The sequence below is a fragment of the Schistocerca piceifrons genome, chromosome X (assembly GCF_021461385.2).
Source record: "Schistocerca piceifrons isolate TAMUIC-IGC-003096 chromosome X, iqSchPice1.1, whole genome shotgun sequence".
NCBI lineage: Eukaryota > Metazoa > Arthropoda > Insecta > Orthoptera > Acrididae > Schistocerca > Schistocerca piceifrons.
The window spans coordinates 286,568,489-286,585,776 of record NC_060149.1 but is presented as its reverse complement, the minus strand read 5'-3'; the positions used below and the strand labels follow the sequence as shown (position 1 = coordinate 286,585,776).

At 37.6% G+C, this 17,288-nt stretch overlaps 1 protein-coding gene across 1 annotated transcript in view; it reads right to left on the bottom strand.

Moving 5' to 3' along the window:
• LOC124721826 (endoribonuclease Dcr-1-like) overlaps nt 1-17,288 on the bottom strand; it is a 293,757-nt gene that overhangs the window by 65,636 nt on the left and 210,833 nt on the right. The window contains exons 13-15 of the mRNA XM_047246948.1: nt 13,418-13,559; nt 13,060-13,299; nt 7,518-7,697 (exon numbers count right to left, since the gene is read on the bottom strand). Of these exons, the coding sequence (XP_047102904.1) occupies nt 7,518-7,697; nt 13,060-13,299; nt 13,418-13,559 (562 nt within the window). The remainder of the gene's footprint in view (nt 1-7,517; nt 7,698-13,059; nt 13,300-13,417; nt 13,560-17,288) is intronic.

Below are 17,288 nucleotides of genomic sequence, written 5' to 3'. Positions count from 1 at the left end.
GTTGTAATGACATGGTTGCTTAAATGAAGTTCATGACGTATTTCCCACAAAATTTTTTTCCATCCTACACATTTTGGTATTATTTTTGTGGGGAAATTAAATTTACATATATTGTGTCTTCATTGGGTTATATTGCTTGTGACTGTTAGTTGGTTAGTCCTAACTGCAATCAGTCTAAGAGCCATTCATAAAAAATTTAGGCCTGTTAAGTGGTGTGATTTTCAGTAAATTGTGATACTGTTATGCAGAAAAACTTTGTTGAGATTTTCAATTATATTTTAATTATGTGGATAGTGTATGTATATCGTATTTGACAAATAACCTCCAGTATTTCAATTCTGGATACACTTTGGCCAAAAAAGACAAATTCCAATGCAAATTTGGCCCAACGAGTTCGAAAGTCCACCAGAATACATGGACTTAGGTAACAGCTGCTAGGTAAGAGGCATGCCCAACACACCTGCCTATCACTACCTGTGGCTGCACTATAAACCTATCAGCACAGAGATCTGGACCGTAGTCATGTTCCAACTGCACTTATGTATCGTTCCTTGTATGCAGTGTTGCCTGGTTTCACATATTGCTACGTTTGGGCTCTCAATCTGGTTTACACCCCAAAATTGTCATTCAATCATGTTTTTTTACTGTTCATCCATCAACAATGTTGTCCTTGGGGTTTTCGCCAACTCACTGTCAATGCCCTCGACCAGCATCTCCTGATTGCTTCAGATTCTGGTTACTATACTAACATTCGAATCTTAAGGAATGAAATCTTCTATCTCAGAAGAATGTTTCTGTCTGGTAATTTACTGCCCTTCTTTCAATGTTGTGCCAGTGTTATAATTATTTAGAGTTTTATGAAATTCATTCGCAGTTGTGGAATATTTCTGACATTGGCTGCATTAGTTATCCAAACATGCTTCCAGGACTGATCAAACTTCCACATGTCATACTGCCTACGACCCCATCACTTGCAACTTTACTTGGTTTCCTGCCACAGAGTTTCAAGAAGGCAAACATAGTCAATATTATTATTACAATTATCATTTTGGCGATCAAGGCTTGTAATATTTATTTTTAACATTGGCGACAATCTTGCAGCTGTACTAAATTTATTAAATTTATTTAAATTGTTAAATCTTTCCAACACAAGTCACCTCTTGACAACAGCTAAGTACTCAGTCAAAAGCTTGTGGGCTTTAAACTACTTGACACGGCATGATGACCATGTGAATTTTATCACTGTGAAACCTTGCATTCATATAACATAAGGCAATGGTTTTATAAGTTCGGGCACAAGTCATGAGCCTACTAAAGCATAGTTCACTAACAGCTCAGAAGTAGATGAGCTGAACCCAAAAAGAAAACAGAGTATGAATGTTGGTCCCTAAGCCCTAAAAAAGAGGAAATAAGAAAACATGATTATTTATGTTGAGTTGCAGTGTTAAAAATGAAGTAGTATTAGATAATCAGAATCAAAGGGAAGTCAAGCTGAAGAAGTAAACATCCTGAATAATGTTATGAATGCAGAACCTAGTAATGAAGGTAACAACACAACAAGAAAACATGCAAAAAGGTAAAGGATCCATCTGTATGAAAAATAAATGAAGCTAAAATTTGTAGAATAAAAGGTATGTAATACAAACATACTGTACATAAGGAAAAAGCAGAAAAACTTGAAATAACAAGAGAATCTAAGAATATGGATCCACAATGGTCACTGAAATTATGCTGCAAGTCAAAGAACAAGAGAATGTGTTCTTCAATATCCAAGAAGAAGATTTTTTTATGTTGGGACCCTAGTTCAGAGAAAAGAAGTGAAACAAAAAACCAACGAAGCACATCAAAAAGAAAATGTAGTCTCCAGGACAGTTTAAAAGTACAAGATGATGTGTTACCCATGAGTAAAGAAATGTTCCTTTAAACTTTAGGTATTGGTGAATGGTCAGTCAGTGGTTGGGCTTAACAGAGTAAAGAGGCTGATTATTCCAAAACAAGAAGGAAATTGAAAGAATAAAGTACTGCACTGAAAGAAAATGTCCATAAATATTTACATAAAATTTCCAAGTTGTCGTCCTATTATTGCCCCATTTTTCCATCATTTAGTAAATTGTACAGAGCACAGGAAATGAGTGCAATAGCTTTAATATTGAACCAACTGCTGAAAGAGATTCATTTCTAAAAATTCTTTATTTCATCCAAAGGAAGATGAATGTGATTCTGTTCCTCTTATAAATTAGGGTACATAATATTTCAGAGAATCAGTACATTGTTTATCAGATAAAGAAAGAAAGGGAAGGCATGAGAAGTCTAAAGATAAAACGACATCTGAAGCAGTAAAAACAGAAGCTAGCATGTCACAGTTTCACTGTTCATAATTTCGAGGATTGTTTAGCAATATGTTATATTTGGCATGAAGGAGGAGGAAGGCTCGACACTAATGTGTTTACAACTTTCATGACAGATCTTTTAGACCCACAAATAAAAGACTGTGGCAAAAATAAATATAAAATATTTTATAATGTTGGCTTTTGTGCTAGGAACCAAAATGTACTTCTCTAAAATGTCTTACAACATGACAGCATAGCAAACAGTATGACAATCATTCAAAAATACTTACCTAAGGGATACATTCAAATGGAATGTGATAATGTGCATTCCAGAACTGAATGCAGAGTGAGAAACAAGGTGCTCTATTCTCTGGCTAATTACATTCAAGTGATAAAGGAAGCAGAGTGAGAAACAAGGTGCTCTATTCTCTGGCTAATTACATTCAAGTGATAAAGGAAGCAAGGTATGACAAACAGGACCAGTATAGAGCAATGTATGTATCACATTATTTATTTAAAGACTTCTCATTTCATCTGGGAAATCAAGTATGAGATTTGTGTGTTACAGACATATTCGCTCTGAGGTAAATCCATCTGTAGGTATTGAATATAAACTGGATTTTGAAGAGAACAGGAAATTACTTCCCTTATGCCCCAAAACAGTCATCACGAATATAGAAAAATCTGAGCAAAGGAGCTGACACAATTTGTGCACAAAAATATCATGATGTATGTCTGTAAGATCAGTTATTCCAAGACATTATCATCCTCTTTATGAGAATTTTCTTTGTATTTAATGTCAGCAATTTGTGAGAAAAACACAAAGAACTTTTCCATAACTTTTATTTTTTGAGAACAGATTTTTAAATTCAAATCAGATTTGTTTTATGTGTTTGTATGCTCAGTTCTCTTAATAACATAAGAAACTACACTGCTCCGTGAATTTAAGTTTGAGATGGATAAAGTAACACAACATATTAACTACAAGGTGGAGATAAATGAAAGTTGCCAGAGGGCTCCCAGGCATACACAGAAAGTTGGACGTCACATGGTGGCCAGCGTGACTACAGTGCCAAATGGGGCTGGCCCCACAACACATGGCAGTTGGAATGGGAAAAGACTGTGTATGTGTGTGTGTGTGTGTGTGTGTGTGTGTGTGTGTGTGTGTGTGTGTGTGTGAATCAGGGAGCAGTTACGGTGTGCTATTGTTATGTCTTGCACTACAACCTGGCCTGAAGACAACATTTGTTTCACTTCACATAGGTAAGAATCATCAGGAAACAGGAAGGAGGTCAAAATGTGATGAGTGTAGCCCAGGAGTTGGGCATTGCTCACAGTGTCATTGCACCTGCATAGGGAGCAGTCAAAACCACAGATACTGCTGCATGAAGGAGAGGAGGTGGTCAACCATGGTCATATACAGTAGCAGATAACCACTACATTGTGTAACACATAAGAAGCAACCCACATAAAACAAGGGTGTAATTTCAGTCATATTTAACAGGACTGCAAGGCATGCAATATCATGCTCCACAGCAGCACGGTGACTGCGGGAGGGTCTGTTTGATCGATGAACAGCACGTTCTGTTCGGTTGACATCTCCACATCAGTGGCCCATTGGCGATGGTGCCAAGAGCATGGGACTGGACCAAATAGGAGTTGGTCTGTCCATTGCCCCCCCCTTAAATCTCACTGAGCAAGTGTGTGATATGTTGGGAAGATGTATTCCGGCATATCCTCATGCAACAATGAGATCCAGCTGTTGTCAACCATGCTGGTTGAAGAATGGAATGCACTACCACAAGAAATCCTTACCAAGCTTGTGGCCAGTGTGGGAGCAGAATGCACAGTATGCACTACTGTCCATGACTTCAGTGTAATTATTGCCTCAAAAAAGTATCATTTCTGTGATCTTTCAGTGTTTTTCTTTCAGTTAGCTTCCGTACTATACTGTAGCAGTTCTTTCCGTGTACAGTTCGAGTTTCACCGAGTTTTGTTACTTGGAAGAAACACATCATACGAAAGTCGCTTTTGTTCTTAAGTTTTGCACAGCAGTGTTTTTCAGGGCAAAAATTTGAGTTTTGTTTCAAAACCTCATATTTTAATAAATAGGATCATTAATACCATAAAATTGTTGAATAATATGTGCAGCAGATATTGTTACTTTAGCTTATGACTCGGCATCACTTTAAAGTAGTAGGACTTGCATCAATTAAAAATTGTGGGTGTCAGAAAATTTTTTTGTGTTCTGTAAAATAGTATATGTTTGAGATACAATGTTTTGTTTGTGTAACGATGACATATTCTCTCTCCATTTTCCCTAAGTAATAATTGTGTTTTGTTTTTTCTTGAAGAATGCATTTAGGATAAATATTTTGTTTTTCCCAGACATTTTGCAACAAAATATTTATTCCTCAACTTTATTCCCAATCTTGCATTAAAAGTACCCATAATGATACAGTCATCTAAAAATGGATGATGCAGGTGAACAGATACATTTCATATTCCCTGATTTCCAAAAGGAATTTGACAAAAGGAATTTGACAAAAGGAATTTGACAATGCACAACATTATCAACTGATACTCAACATATGAGGGTGGTTTGAAAAGTTCTCTGGATCACCACGAGAGGTCAGCACTAGCGCAACGATTTGTTCACATGATACTCATTGGACTGTTGCTTGTAAACATGTGCCACATCAGTGCTCTTGGAAGAGAGCTGTGGTGGTGATGTGGCTCTGTTGTTGTTCCTGCGTATTGATTTGCGAAGACTGAAAAAAATCGAGATTCGAGCAGTGATTAAGTACTTCATAAAGAAAGGTATGAAAGCAAAGGCCATTCACGCTTATATCCAGAATACGCTGAGAGACTCTGCTCCTTCACATTCAACTGTTGCCAAGTGGAAAAATGAATTCAAATTTGGTCAGGAGAGCTTAGATGACCCATGCAGTGGTCGGCCAAGATGTGTCACTGCTGCAGAAATCATTCCAAAAGTGCACAAAATGGTGATGGAGGATCCCTGATTGAAAGTGTGTAAAATTGTTCACACTTGCTAGATGTCATCTGAAAGGCTATATCACATTTTAACTGAAGAAACAGAAATGAAAAAATTATCTGCAATATGGGTGTCGTGACTCATGACACTGGATCAAATCGCGTTCCATCACCATGGAAAAATTCCACAAAATAAGATATGAACTGTTGCCACACTTGCCTTATTCACCTGATATGGCTTTGTCAGACTTCCATCTCTTCCCAAAACTGAAAATTATTCTTGGTGGATGAAGATTCACTTCACATGAAGAATTGATAGCCAGAGTTGACAACTATTTTGCAGCCCTGGAGGAAACTCATTTTTGAGATGGGATTTAGGCACTGGAACATCATTGGACCAAGTGCATTAATTTACAAGGAGACTACATTGAAAAACACAAAAAGTTTCAGTGATGTAAGTACTTTTTTCTTTTCTGTTCTGAGAACTTTTCAAACCAGCCTTGTATGACTACATTGAGTATTTCCAAAATATGACTGACTTGAGAAATTTTTGACTAATAGATGCTACTACATTATATTAAACAGTGAACACACTATATAAGTGAAAGAAACACCATGTGTGGCACAGGGAAGTGTTACTGTGCCACAAGTGTTGTCAACATATATAAACCATTTATCAGATTGGGTCAGCATCACTTTCAGATCGTATGCTAATTATGCTCTTGCCTACAGTAAAAAAAACATCACTGGATGATGATAAGGAAATGTAGAATGACTTGAAAAGTACTTCTACTTAGTGTACTAAAAAGCAAATCTCTTTACATGTGTATTATTATGTGCATAACATTGAGAAAGAACCAGATAGTATCTCATTGCAAAATTAATGGTAAGCATCTGGAGCCTTTAATATAGTTTAAATATCTAGGGCTATTACTATGAAATGGGACAAACAAGCCCTATTTCAGTATTTGGAATCAGAAAGTAGGCTTGATGGCAAACACTGAGAGAATTTACAGCTAATGAATAAGACTCTGGGAAAAAGGCAACATTTTGCTCATGAAAATCTTTTAGGTAAACTTAGAATCACTGTTCAAGAGATACTGTACAAGAATTCTGAGGCATACAATCAGTCCTTTTCTTCTGCTTCCTCCATAGGATAATGGAGTAGGATAGAGTCACTAATAATAGTATGAATTTCCCTCCACCTTGTACTGTACACAGGCTTGTGGAGTATATACACAGAAAGAGATGTCAAACTCAAGAAACATTATCCTGAATTAAAGTAATGAGCAATGTGTAAATTTAGTAATACATACCACAACCATTCAACTGTCATCATTACCCTTCATCTTGTCAAGTGCACAGCAGAAAAAATAAAGAAATTACTTGCTAGTGTTACTCGAATGATCACTGAATGTAATACTGCATGGCCAATGAACTGATACATAAAGAAACTGCAATTAAAAGAATAAAACATTGATCCTTTTAGCTCTTCTTAAGCAGAATTAGAAAACTTCCAAAGGCAATATTTCTGGATGTTTATGAGATAATCTCGATTTATGATAAATAGTTAAACAAAAGAAATACAAAGGCAGACATTGCAAAAGTTAAACAAGAAGTATTCAACGGTGATTCATTCAATTAGAAACTTCCAGTCTTGCTTGGTAATTACACATACATTTTAAGAACCATGACACTGTTCAGCTACACTACCAGTTTGAAAGTGCCCTTATATTTACGATATATTTTTCAAAGGCAGATTTCGCATGTATGTATTAAAAATCTTCAACCGAGTTTAAAAAATTTAACCCTACTTGGCATAGCAAACATTGCACTCTGTATGATAGTAGTAAGAGTGAACCAGAGATAAGTAATTTAAAGATATACTACTGTCAAAGAAAAAAATCATTATCATCAACAACATCCAACAGCAGTCTTGTGTACCTCATGCTCTGTGACTACACAAACTGTTCAGCCCAATGTGGTCTTTCTAATTCTCCCCTCCCTTGGGCATGATACTGGAGCACTTCATATGGTAACTTACACTCTGACTATGGGCTACAAAATCACGCTGGTATCATTTAGATTGGCACAAAAGTTATATCACTGAAAATGAATGAACTATTTATAAAAATAGCCGCAAGCCTTTTATTAGATATAACCAACAAAGAGCAAAGACTTTGAATGACATACCTTCGGTATAGTCTTTGATGTTACAATCCCAAAACCCTGCAGCGAGTCTTCTGGAGGATATATCTTCCTACCTCTTGTGTTCTGTTCCTCAGGCAAAGGACAAGTTAACACCATTGCCAAGTTATACAACAAAGATGGCTTGCCTGCAACTGGACGGCAATCTGTCAGAGCATCAGAGATCTGCATACACAAAAAAGGACATGTTAAAAACAAAAAGGCATACAAAAGATGCGGTGATTTAGAAACAAACTACTATTTACAAATACAGACAGAAAATTAATGACAACACATTCAAACAGTAAACTGTTGGGTATACAAATTTGCGGTTTATCTTGTGATTATAACTAGCTCATTCTATAATTGAATGATATATTGAGTGATTCAGTTAAGTTGTTCATCTCAGATATTTCCTGAACTGTGTAGGCCATTGTAATTCTGTTCCCACCCAAATAATTGTGAGAAAGTCCTCACCAAATGACATACAACAGCTTTTCACCACTATTACAGAGATATCGGTATCAACTTCACTTTTTCCAATGTAACTATAGTAATTTCTGCTGCTAGTAATATAGTTCTAAAAGAGGCAAATTCAATGGCATTTCACTTTTCAAAATCTAGTTAGAAGGTTCGGGGAAATTACTGTGTTTCTAACTTCAGATTTCTCTCTTTTGTACATGGAACCTAATGCTGTCTTATGCATAAGTTTGTGTTGTTGTATGAAACAGCCACATCAGAGTTATAAGGGCCTCCCACATTTCCCTACTTCCATGCAATCTCCACATTACAAGCCCCTTTTCTACTTGTTGATAGTCACTTCTACTTTCTTTAAGCCCAACAATCAACATTAATATTTTTATTTTAAGTATTACTCTCTCTACAATATTCAGCACTCTTTCATTTAAGCCTGACTTCATGAGAAACAGTACCAGTGTGATGTGTGAGTCTTCAGAGTACATCTTACTCCTTCTTCTTTATTTTAACTACTGCCTACATTTTCCTTTCTCCTGATGGGTGAACTGGAAAAACTACCTGAAAACTACAGTGTAAAGGTCTATTTTTTTTTATTGAAGGGCTTGCCAATTAACAGCTCAGACAAAAAAATGGAATTAGTTTGAAATCCTTTTTTGAATGAGAAACAATGAAAACAGCAATAGAATATGGCAATATTTCTATTAATGGGAATGACTATATCATAAATGACAGCTCACGTGTAGTAATGCTAACACATCATTTCTACAAAGCAGCATTGTCTCTTGGCATTACAGTTTTCCAACCAACTATTTAATGCTGTCAGTACAGTACATATATGTGAGATAATATAACACAAATTTAAGGTAGTTTGACTGATCCACAGTTCTGATAATATTTCATAACCATTTTAGTCCCAACAATATGAAGAAAATATAATTTTAAAATTTTCCATATAATTAACCTTTATTATCATAGTAAGCAATGAATACAAAAATAAATTAACAAAGAGAAAACATCAGTTGTTTAAAGAAGGTGTTTTCACTTTGGAATCACAGAGGTATACAGTTTTCTACTTCCTATCATTTTACGTGATATATCTGAAGGCAAATTCACATTTTTCCTAGACAAAAACTTCCATGAACTCATAATGGCTAAAAGAAATTACAGTCATAAATAACACCCAAAAATGGGCCTAAAATTTAGCAAAATTACATACTTTCCTAGTGGTTTCATTTCAATAATACTCATAAAAGTAATAGTACAAACTCACATTCAGATTACAATAACTTAGGTACAGTTACTTTCACTGTCAATGCTCCCCTCAATATGGTCATATATAAACAACTAGAAGTCTCCGTCTTGCAATAGCATCAGTGGTTTCATACGAAAGTCATTGGTACTTCAAAATAAATAAAATCAATAAAAGGGTGACTTCAGGCAGAAACCACTGGTACTCCAACGGTTAATTTATAACTGACTAGCAATGCTTTGATACATCTCAATCAAATAAAGCAGAGACAAAATCACGACTATGTATTATAAGAACTGACATAGGAGTGTGTTGACACTGAGATGTCAGATACCAATCACAGATTTGCCTTGGATTTATTTTTAGGCAAGGTGGTTTGCAACAGTGTCCACTGTCTCTGTAGTGATAGAAGCAGAACACAGCCACTACAATTTACAGCTCCAGCAGTCAGCATCTCATCTTTAGGGAAGGGAGGATAGAGAAAAGGGCGGCCTCATGTCTATGATGCAGCATATTCCAGCAACAACAACTGCAGTGCTGTCAAAAGTCATGGCCATCAACATGATAGAGACACGGTTTTAAAACCATAGTGCCACATGAAGAGCCTCTTCATTAACATTTGTCTCTCGTGTTGTCAATAACTCATCATATTTGCTTGATTTTGTACATACCTTTTACTATGTCTCCAGTCTTGATTTAGTGGTTAAATCTAAAAAAACCTGTATGCTGTGTTAGTGACTGTTTCAGCACCACATAAAACTCATATCCAATTTCAATGTGTAGCTTTCAAACAACTGCTACTACATGTCGATATATTCCTGCTCATGCACAGACTGTGGTATCAATTCCATTTTGTACTAATTTCTTTGCAGCTATTGTTAAATAAAGTTGTAGGAACGCAGTAAATTCTTATAAAACCTGCTTAAAAGCCAACTTACCTAAGACACAGCAGTATTTGCTCTACGATTAACCCAACGGATGTCAAATCTAACATATAATGAAATAATAAGCAACCAGTTGCATATTAGAAATTTAATTTCTTGCCCTTCTTCAAAACATAATGCCTAATGCATTATTTGCCAGCATCAATAATAAAGTGCTTGGTCCTAAAAAATATGTGCAGGAGCAATAAGTAATATAATACTGAGTCCATGAGGCTATTGTATTGTGTTACTTATTGCTCCTGCATATATTTTTTTAGGACCATGGCATTGTGCTGTATGTACTTTATTATTGATACTCACAAATAATGCGATAGGCATAACCTTCAGTAAAAGGGCACTAAGTGCCCAAAACAGGCCAAAAAATTAAATTTCTAATATACAATTGGTTGCTTATTATTTTCTTGTATAGTACTACAGTTACTGAATATGTACAAAATAACAGATCTAAGATATTAGCACATGGTTCTGAAATACATGAAATTTATTTTATTTTACATTATGATAAAATATCACATCATCATTCAGTGAATCAATACCAATCGCTGACATTCAAAATCGTCATCACAGAAGACAGGCTGCTTAAGTGAGACAAATCCTATACCTCCTCTGCACATGAGCTGAAGAGGGTATTATATTCATCCAACAGCTAATAACATATGGATCAATAATTCATTACAGTATTCCTTGTTGCTGAAGAAGTTCATCTTGAAAGCCTCTCACAAAATACCCTGTGAAAAATGGAGCACCAAGAGATAAAGGAAGTGACTGAGTAAAGGCAAGATGAAATGCATAAATGCAGCACTCTGAAGACAAAGCACTGGTGGCCAGTGTCACATACTACAAAATGAAACCATCATTAAGCAAATGTGTTCCCTGTTCCTCAAGAACATTTGTCAACTAAACATGTGACACACAAATAAAAGTAAAAAACTTCCTCAGCTTTTAGTACCCATACAAGCATTTTGGCTATCTGTGCCTTAAGCAGGGATCTTAGTTCTTGTGCAAGATGATAGGACACTAAAATTCTACGTATATAATGAAGCGGAGTGAAATATAAATGCAATTTTAAACATATGTTTTGAAAATTTGTACTAAGATACCTGTGGTATCATTTAATCAACATGAGCACACCTTTAAAAACATAGTGGTCCACCTCACAACCACACTGCCGACACAACATTAAATTCCATCTCTTTCTTGTACTGCTGCTATTATTTCACATATATTCTTCACTTCTGAACATTGTCACTTTGCCACTCCAATAATTTCTCATTGGGTTCTACTAGAAAGGTTATCCCAATCTGGACATGCAGTATCCGCATTCTAACACATGATACAAGAACATGACTACTCAAATACATTAACCAAAACAGTTATCGTATCAGATGGCTATGTTAAGCTTTCATTTCACTATAATATTATACACAGGAGAATATAGGTATTGTACTATATATTGATGTTGGTGGTTTATCATTTATGAGTATGTGTGTCAAGACACAAGAATTTTTGTGCCACTGGAATAGTTCATATGGATTTTGGGCCCCCCACACAGCTACTACTTCTTCACTCCTGCATGACTTGGAGTAATTTAGATCATTAATACATTCGAAGGCACCTTTTGCTACTTCTGAAGAAGAGTAATCTCTGGATTTTGAACGGTCATGTGAATACTGGTCCAAGCACATACCCCATATAATCGAAAGTATTTAAGAGCAAAGCAAGGAGCAAGCCTGCCATGACATTCAATTGTTACACTCATTTGTAAAAAGCTGTCTATCAGTGGACTTCTATGGAGCAAGCAATGTCAGCCACAAAAAAGGAAACAATTGACAGTGTGACTAATGTAATACAGAACAGAAGATTGAAGGATCTCTTTTGTAAACCCTATACTGTGAATGAACCATTTTGAATGATGTGGACATACACTATCTTCTCTAATTCCTACCTACACTGTCATTCCACTACAATGACAATAAAATGTTTCATGTACTAAAGGAGGTGATTTTGCATTCCATGCCATCCCATAATGTACATACATCATTCCTCAGGATATACATTAAAGTCTGGTTTGTTAGAGAACAAACATAACTCCATTCATTGGGAATACTTCAACCATCAATGTTCCTTGGCCCAATATACTTGGGCACTATGATGTCATGTCAATAACAGCACGTGGCAAAAGCCCGTACACATAGAGGACATGTTCTTGAAGTGGACTGCAAGTAGTTGAAGTTGATATTCTACACCCTGTAACTGTATGCAAGATCTGTTGAAGTTATGATGCATTTTGCCAACAGTTTCAATGAACAGTGAACAAAAGGTAATGATGGTGTTTGACAGTAGCTGATAGTGAATGACTTTGCTCCAATTTTCAGATACATTTTGTTGCTCGAAAGTGAGGTGTCATTTGTGAAATGCCACCCTGGGACACTCCAGTGCCATTTGCAGCCTCATACTGTGACTTTGCAGCTTCAATCCTGCCAATGACTCTCCATACAAAGATTTGAGTGAATCAAATTGCTAAGTCCTCCTTTCCTCATATCTAAGTGAATACCAGAACTAATCCCCAATGGCTCATGGAACTCAATCATGAGCAATTCTCCTATGTCTATTTGGTCAAGCATTTTTGTTTTCTTGTTGTAATGTTGACCATCTGTACTCAAGTCTGTTGCAAATGAAACAATCTCCCCGTGATGTATAGACATATATAGAATATTCTCCTCACTGTTTTTATCAGCACAGTTCTGTTTTAACTTTTTCCCCTATTTCCATCCAACTACTTACTTTTCATTTGTTCTAAGTTTTTAAATACTGACACTGATATAACATTTTTTAAAATAGATGAATAGGAAAATCAATGATAAGAAGTGAGACATACACGCTTATAGTAATACTGCCGGCGCTTTGTTGTTCCTGGCTTTGGCTCCAATGAATCACGAGAAGCAACATCCTCTGGGTCATCAGGGTCACCAACTTGGTCACCTTCCTCATGTATGTGAAAACGTTCCTTTCCAACTGGCATGAGGTTATCATCAAGTTCCCTTGCTTGATGAAGAATACGACATGTTTCTAATGCTGCAATGCGCCGTGCAAGAACCCTCGTAGGCATTGGGAGACCCTGTATATCATTTGCCATTATACCATTTTTAACAATACATGTTTGAACAAATGTTTCATATTTTGCACAACACCAATTTTTTTCAATATCAGCATAAAATATGAAATTTCACACTCACCACAATATTGTGTTTCACAGGAGAATTGATAGGAAGGCGCACAGTACAAATGTAGTGGGTCTTTCCGTCAATTTCTTCACTTTTCAGGGACCACAGTGGGGAAAGTCTTGTAAATGTATCACTAGGCAGTTTTGCACAATACCTGGAACACGTATATCACTCATGAAATTTTAAAACTGAAATTTTATAACTTGAATCTATTGTTGAAATATGCTTAAGATGGAGAGTGCATTTGAAGTGTAACTAATGTAAGGTATACATTAACACACTAGACTAGTTCCACCACCATCATAATCTCCAACATTACATCTTGCTGTGTACATTAGGCTCATGTCTGCCCCAAACTTGTGATAAAGTAAAAATGATTATGAAACTACGTCATTATCAATATAAACTTGTAGACTTCTGGAGTCAGTGTCACTTTCACCAAAATCAAACTGAACAGACTGTCTTGATATAATAAAATATATAGGGTTTTTCAAAAAGATTAATTCCATTTCACAGGACTCTATCTTCCACACGAATGACAACAGAAACTTGGGAAGAATTATAACATACGCACTGAAACCAAAAATTTAACTTAAAGCCACTTGTAAGTTACCAGCAGAGGTCTACCTGGTGCCACTGGCTCATTCATTATCAACTGTGTGATAACACAACAAAAAAAAAAATGCATTCTGTGTTCTCCATTTCAACACATGCAATTCAGTTACAACAGTGAGGTGTGATTTTCACCAACATTATGGCACTGCACCTCCTGCAGCCCACAGCAGTCGATGATGGCACCAATAGTTTCAAGACACTGATTGTGAATGTATGCTTTCCCAGTGTATATATCTGGTGAAGAGTTCTCAGGCTTCCAGCCGGGTGGAAGTGTCATCAAACTGCGACATTTCGATGAGTGACATAGGCATCATCTTCTGGCAAAGTGATGAGACTTTGCAGGTGCTGGTCCCTTTATACCTGTGGCATGCCCCCCACAGCCTGGCCACGGGAGGCTGCATCCAGGGGAGCCGGCAGGCGGGCTGGAGGGGGAAGGGGGTGCACTGTTTGTGTCTCCATCAGAGCATTCTGGTCACATCTCGCGAGCTGGACGGTTCTTGGTGCATTCACAGTGTATCGCAGCTAATGCTGGATTCCAGGCCATGCTAAGTTGATAACCTTCATCACTGTTCACAAGATTCTTGTGAACCTGTATTTTTATCGATTCTTTAATGACGCTGTCCCAATAGCTCCCAGCTCGGCACAGCACCCTGGTGTTTTCGAAATCAAAGGTGTGGTTTTCTTTGATACTATGTTCAGCTATAGCAGATTTCTCTGTCTGTCCAAGTTGGACATGTCTGATGTGTTCCTCGCACATTAATGGCACATACTTGGGAGTGGGTTGACTGGAGCTCTCACACCGACAGTGAGGTGCAGAAATGGCATGCTGTTGCAAAACAGATCGGCAAATTTGACAGACTCTCTGGAGCTAAGCTGATCCAGAATGTCACAAATAGCACCAGAGCTATTGCAAATTTGACAGATAAGGTGCTGGATGCACCCACAACTTCTGTCCTCACGAAAGGGTCGAACTTCACACCTGTACCAAGGACCATAACGAAACAGGACATCATCAGCAGCGTAGAGGAAGCAATTCAGGGCCTACCCAAGGAGGAAGCTGAGCAGATCTGAAGGGAGACCTGCAGGATCATCAACAAGTCACGACTCCTGAAAGCTGACATTACTATGCTGGAACGAGAGGCTATCTGCGCATTGAGGGATGATGCTGACACCATGGTCCTCCCAGCAGACAAGGGAAATGCAACGGTGCTGATTTGCACAGTCAACTACCAACAGAAAATCTGCTCTCCGATGCAAGACCCAGCTTACAGGAAACTCAACAAGGATCCTACCTCGACAATGACCAGGAAAACCGTGGTTCTGCTGAAGGACTCTGATCTACCAGAGGCAGTGAATAAATGGCTGTATCCCAGAGCCCAACAACACCACACCTGTATCGATTGCCCAAGATTCACAAAGATGGGGTATCTCTACGGCTGATCCTGGACACTATCAACCGTCACAGTTATGGACTGGCCAAATACATGGCAACACTGTTAAAACCACTGGTGGGACACAGCATTTATCATGTGAAAAACTCCGTAGATTTTGTGAGAATACTGAAGGACATCCAAATACAGAGAGATGACCTACTCGTGAGCTTCGATGTCACCTCCTTGTTCACGAAAGTACCTCTACAAGATGCCTTGGCACTCCTTAATCAGCACTTCATGCCTGAAACAGTGAAGCTCTTTGAATATGCGTTTACAACCACTTACTTCAAGTGCAATGGAGAGCATTATGAACAAGTGGATGGAGTGGTCACCAGTTCACTAGCTTCAGCATGAAGGTTCATTATAGGGCTGGTTCTCAAGGTCCCAGTATCTAGCCAAACTCCTTCATGAGGCATTACGTACAACCTTTTTAAATAAGAGGGTCTTATAGATGCATACACCATGCACCCAAAATCAAGCCAAAATTCCCCAAAGGCTTTGCAAAACTGGAGCAGACAAGGTCGTTCTACTCCCCATACACCAGGCTTTTCCAACAGTGCCCCAGGGAGGAGGAGCACTCCAGAGCACTCACTGTAGCGGCTTGGAGCCCACGTGGTGGGGAAAAGCAAACTCACTGTGCCCTGGCTGCATTAAGCCGCAACTGACACAATAATCTGTGTTCAGTGGCAGCTATGGTCAGTTGTGGAAGTCCTGTGCCTCAGTTGGAGAATTCACTTCTATTTATTGAGAGGGATGGACATCTGCACTGCCTTGTAGGTCACAAAGTATTTAATTATACTAAGAAGAATAACATACAGCATCATTACATATTTCATCTATAGTAACGCATTTATACTTTTCAGGTGAATGATAGTGAAGAAAATGGAACTGAAGCAGCAGTTCAAGCAAGCTACACAGTTGCTCACATTATAGCAGTGAGTTGTAAGCCACTTTTTGTAGGACCTCTCATAAAATCATGCATGGTAGAACTTGCAGAACGTTTGTTTCTAAGGGAGCTGCTAGCAACTGAAGGAGTTTGCCTTTCAAATCAAACAATGTCTCATCAAATACTGGATGTTGGAGCGAATTTCGACTCACAACTCAGGAAAAAAGCTGAGAGCTTTGTTGCATTTTCATTAGCACTTGATGAAAGCACAGATATATGTGACTTGGCTCAACTTTCAATATTAGTGTGTGATGTCGATTTGGAGCTACAAGTAACTGAGGAACTTGTGGATGTGGTGCTGCTTGATTACACTGTGACAGAACTTGATATTTTTGAAGCTGTTTGTGAATCAGTGGACAATATGAATTTGCCTTGGGATAAGCTACAGTCTGTAGCTGCAGATAGTGTGTCACAAGTGATCAGGATTTCACTGCTCATTGAAAAAGTAAACTCAAGAATGAATTTGGGAAATGCATTTTGACTGATACACTATGAAGTGCTGTGTACTAAAACAGCTGGACTAGGTGATTTAATGAAAGTTGTGGTCAAGTGGGCGAATTTTATGCAGTGTCACAGTGTGAATCATCGCCAGTTCAAACGTTTCCTGAAAGATATGGAAGCGAAGTATGGGGACACAGGAGTAATATCTTATCACAGTACAGTTTGCTGGCTAAGTTGGATACTCCAGTTGGAAGTTACTGACTTGCAAAATTCAACTTTTGCTGAAAGACAGACACAACAACACACTGAATTTGTCACAGTGTTATCATTCACTAAGGCAAACAACATTTCCCGAGGAACACAAAAATGCCGCTCAAATCATGTGCCTGTTTGGATCCACATACTCTTGTGAGCAGCTTTTTCAGCAATGAAAAGAATAAAAACCAAG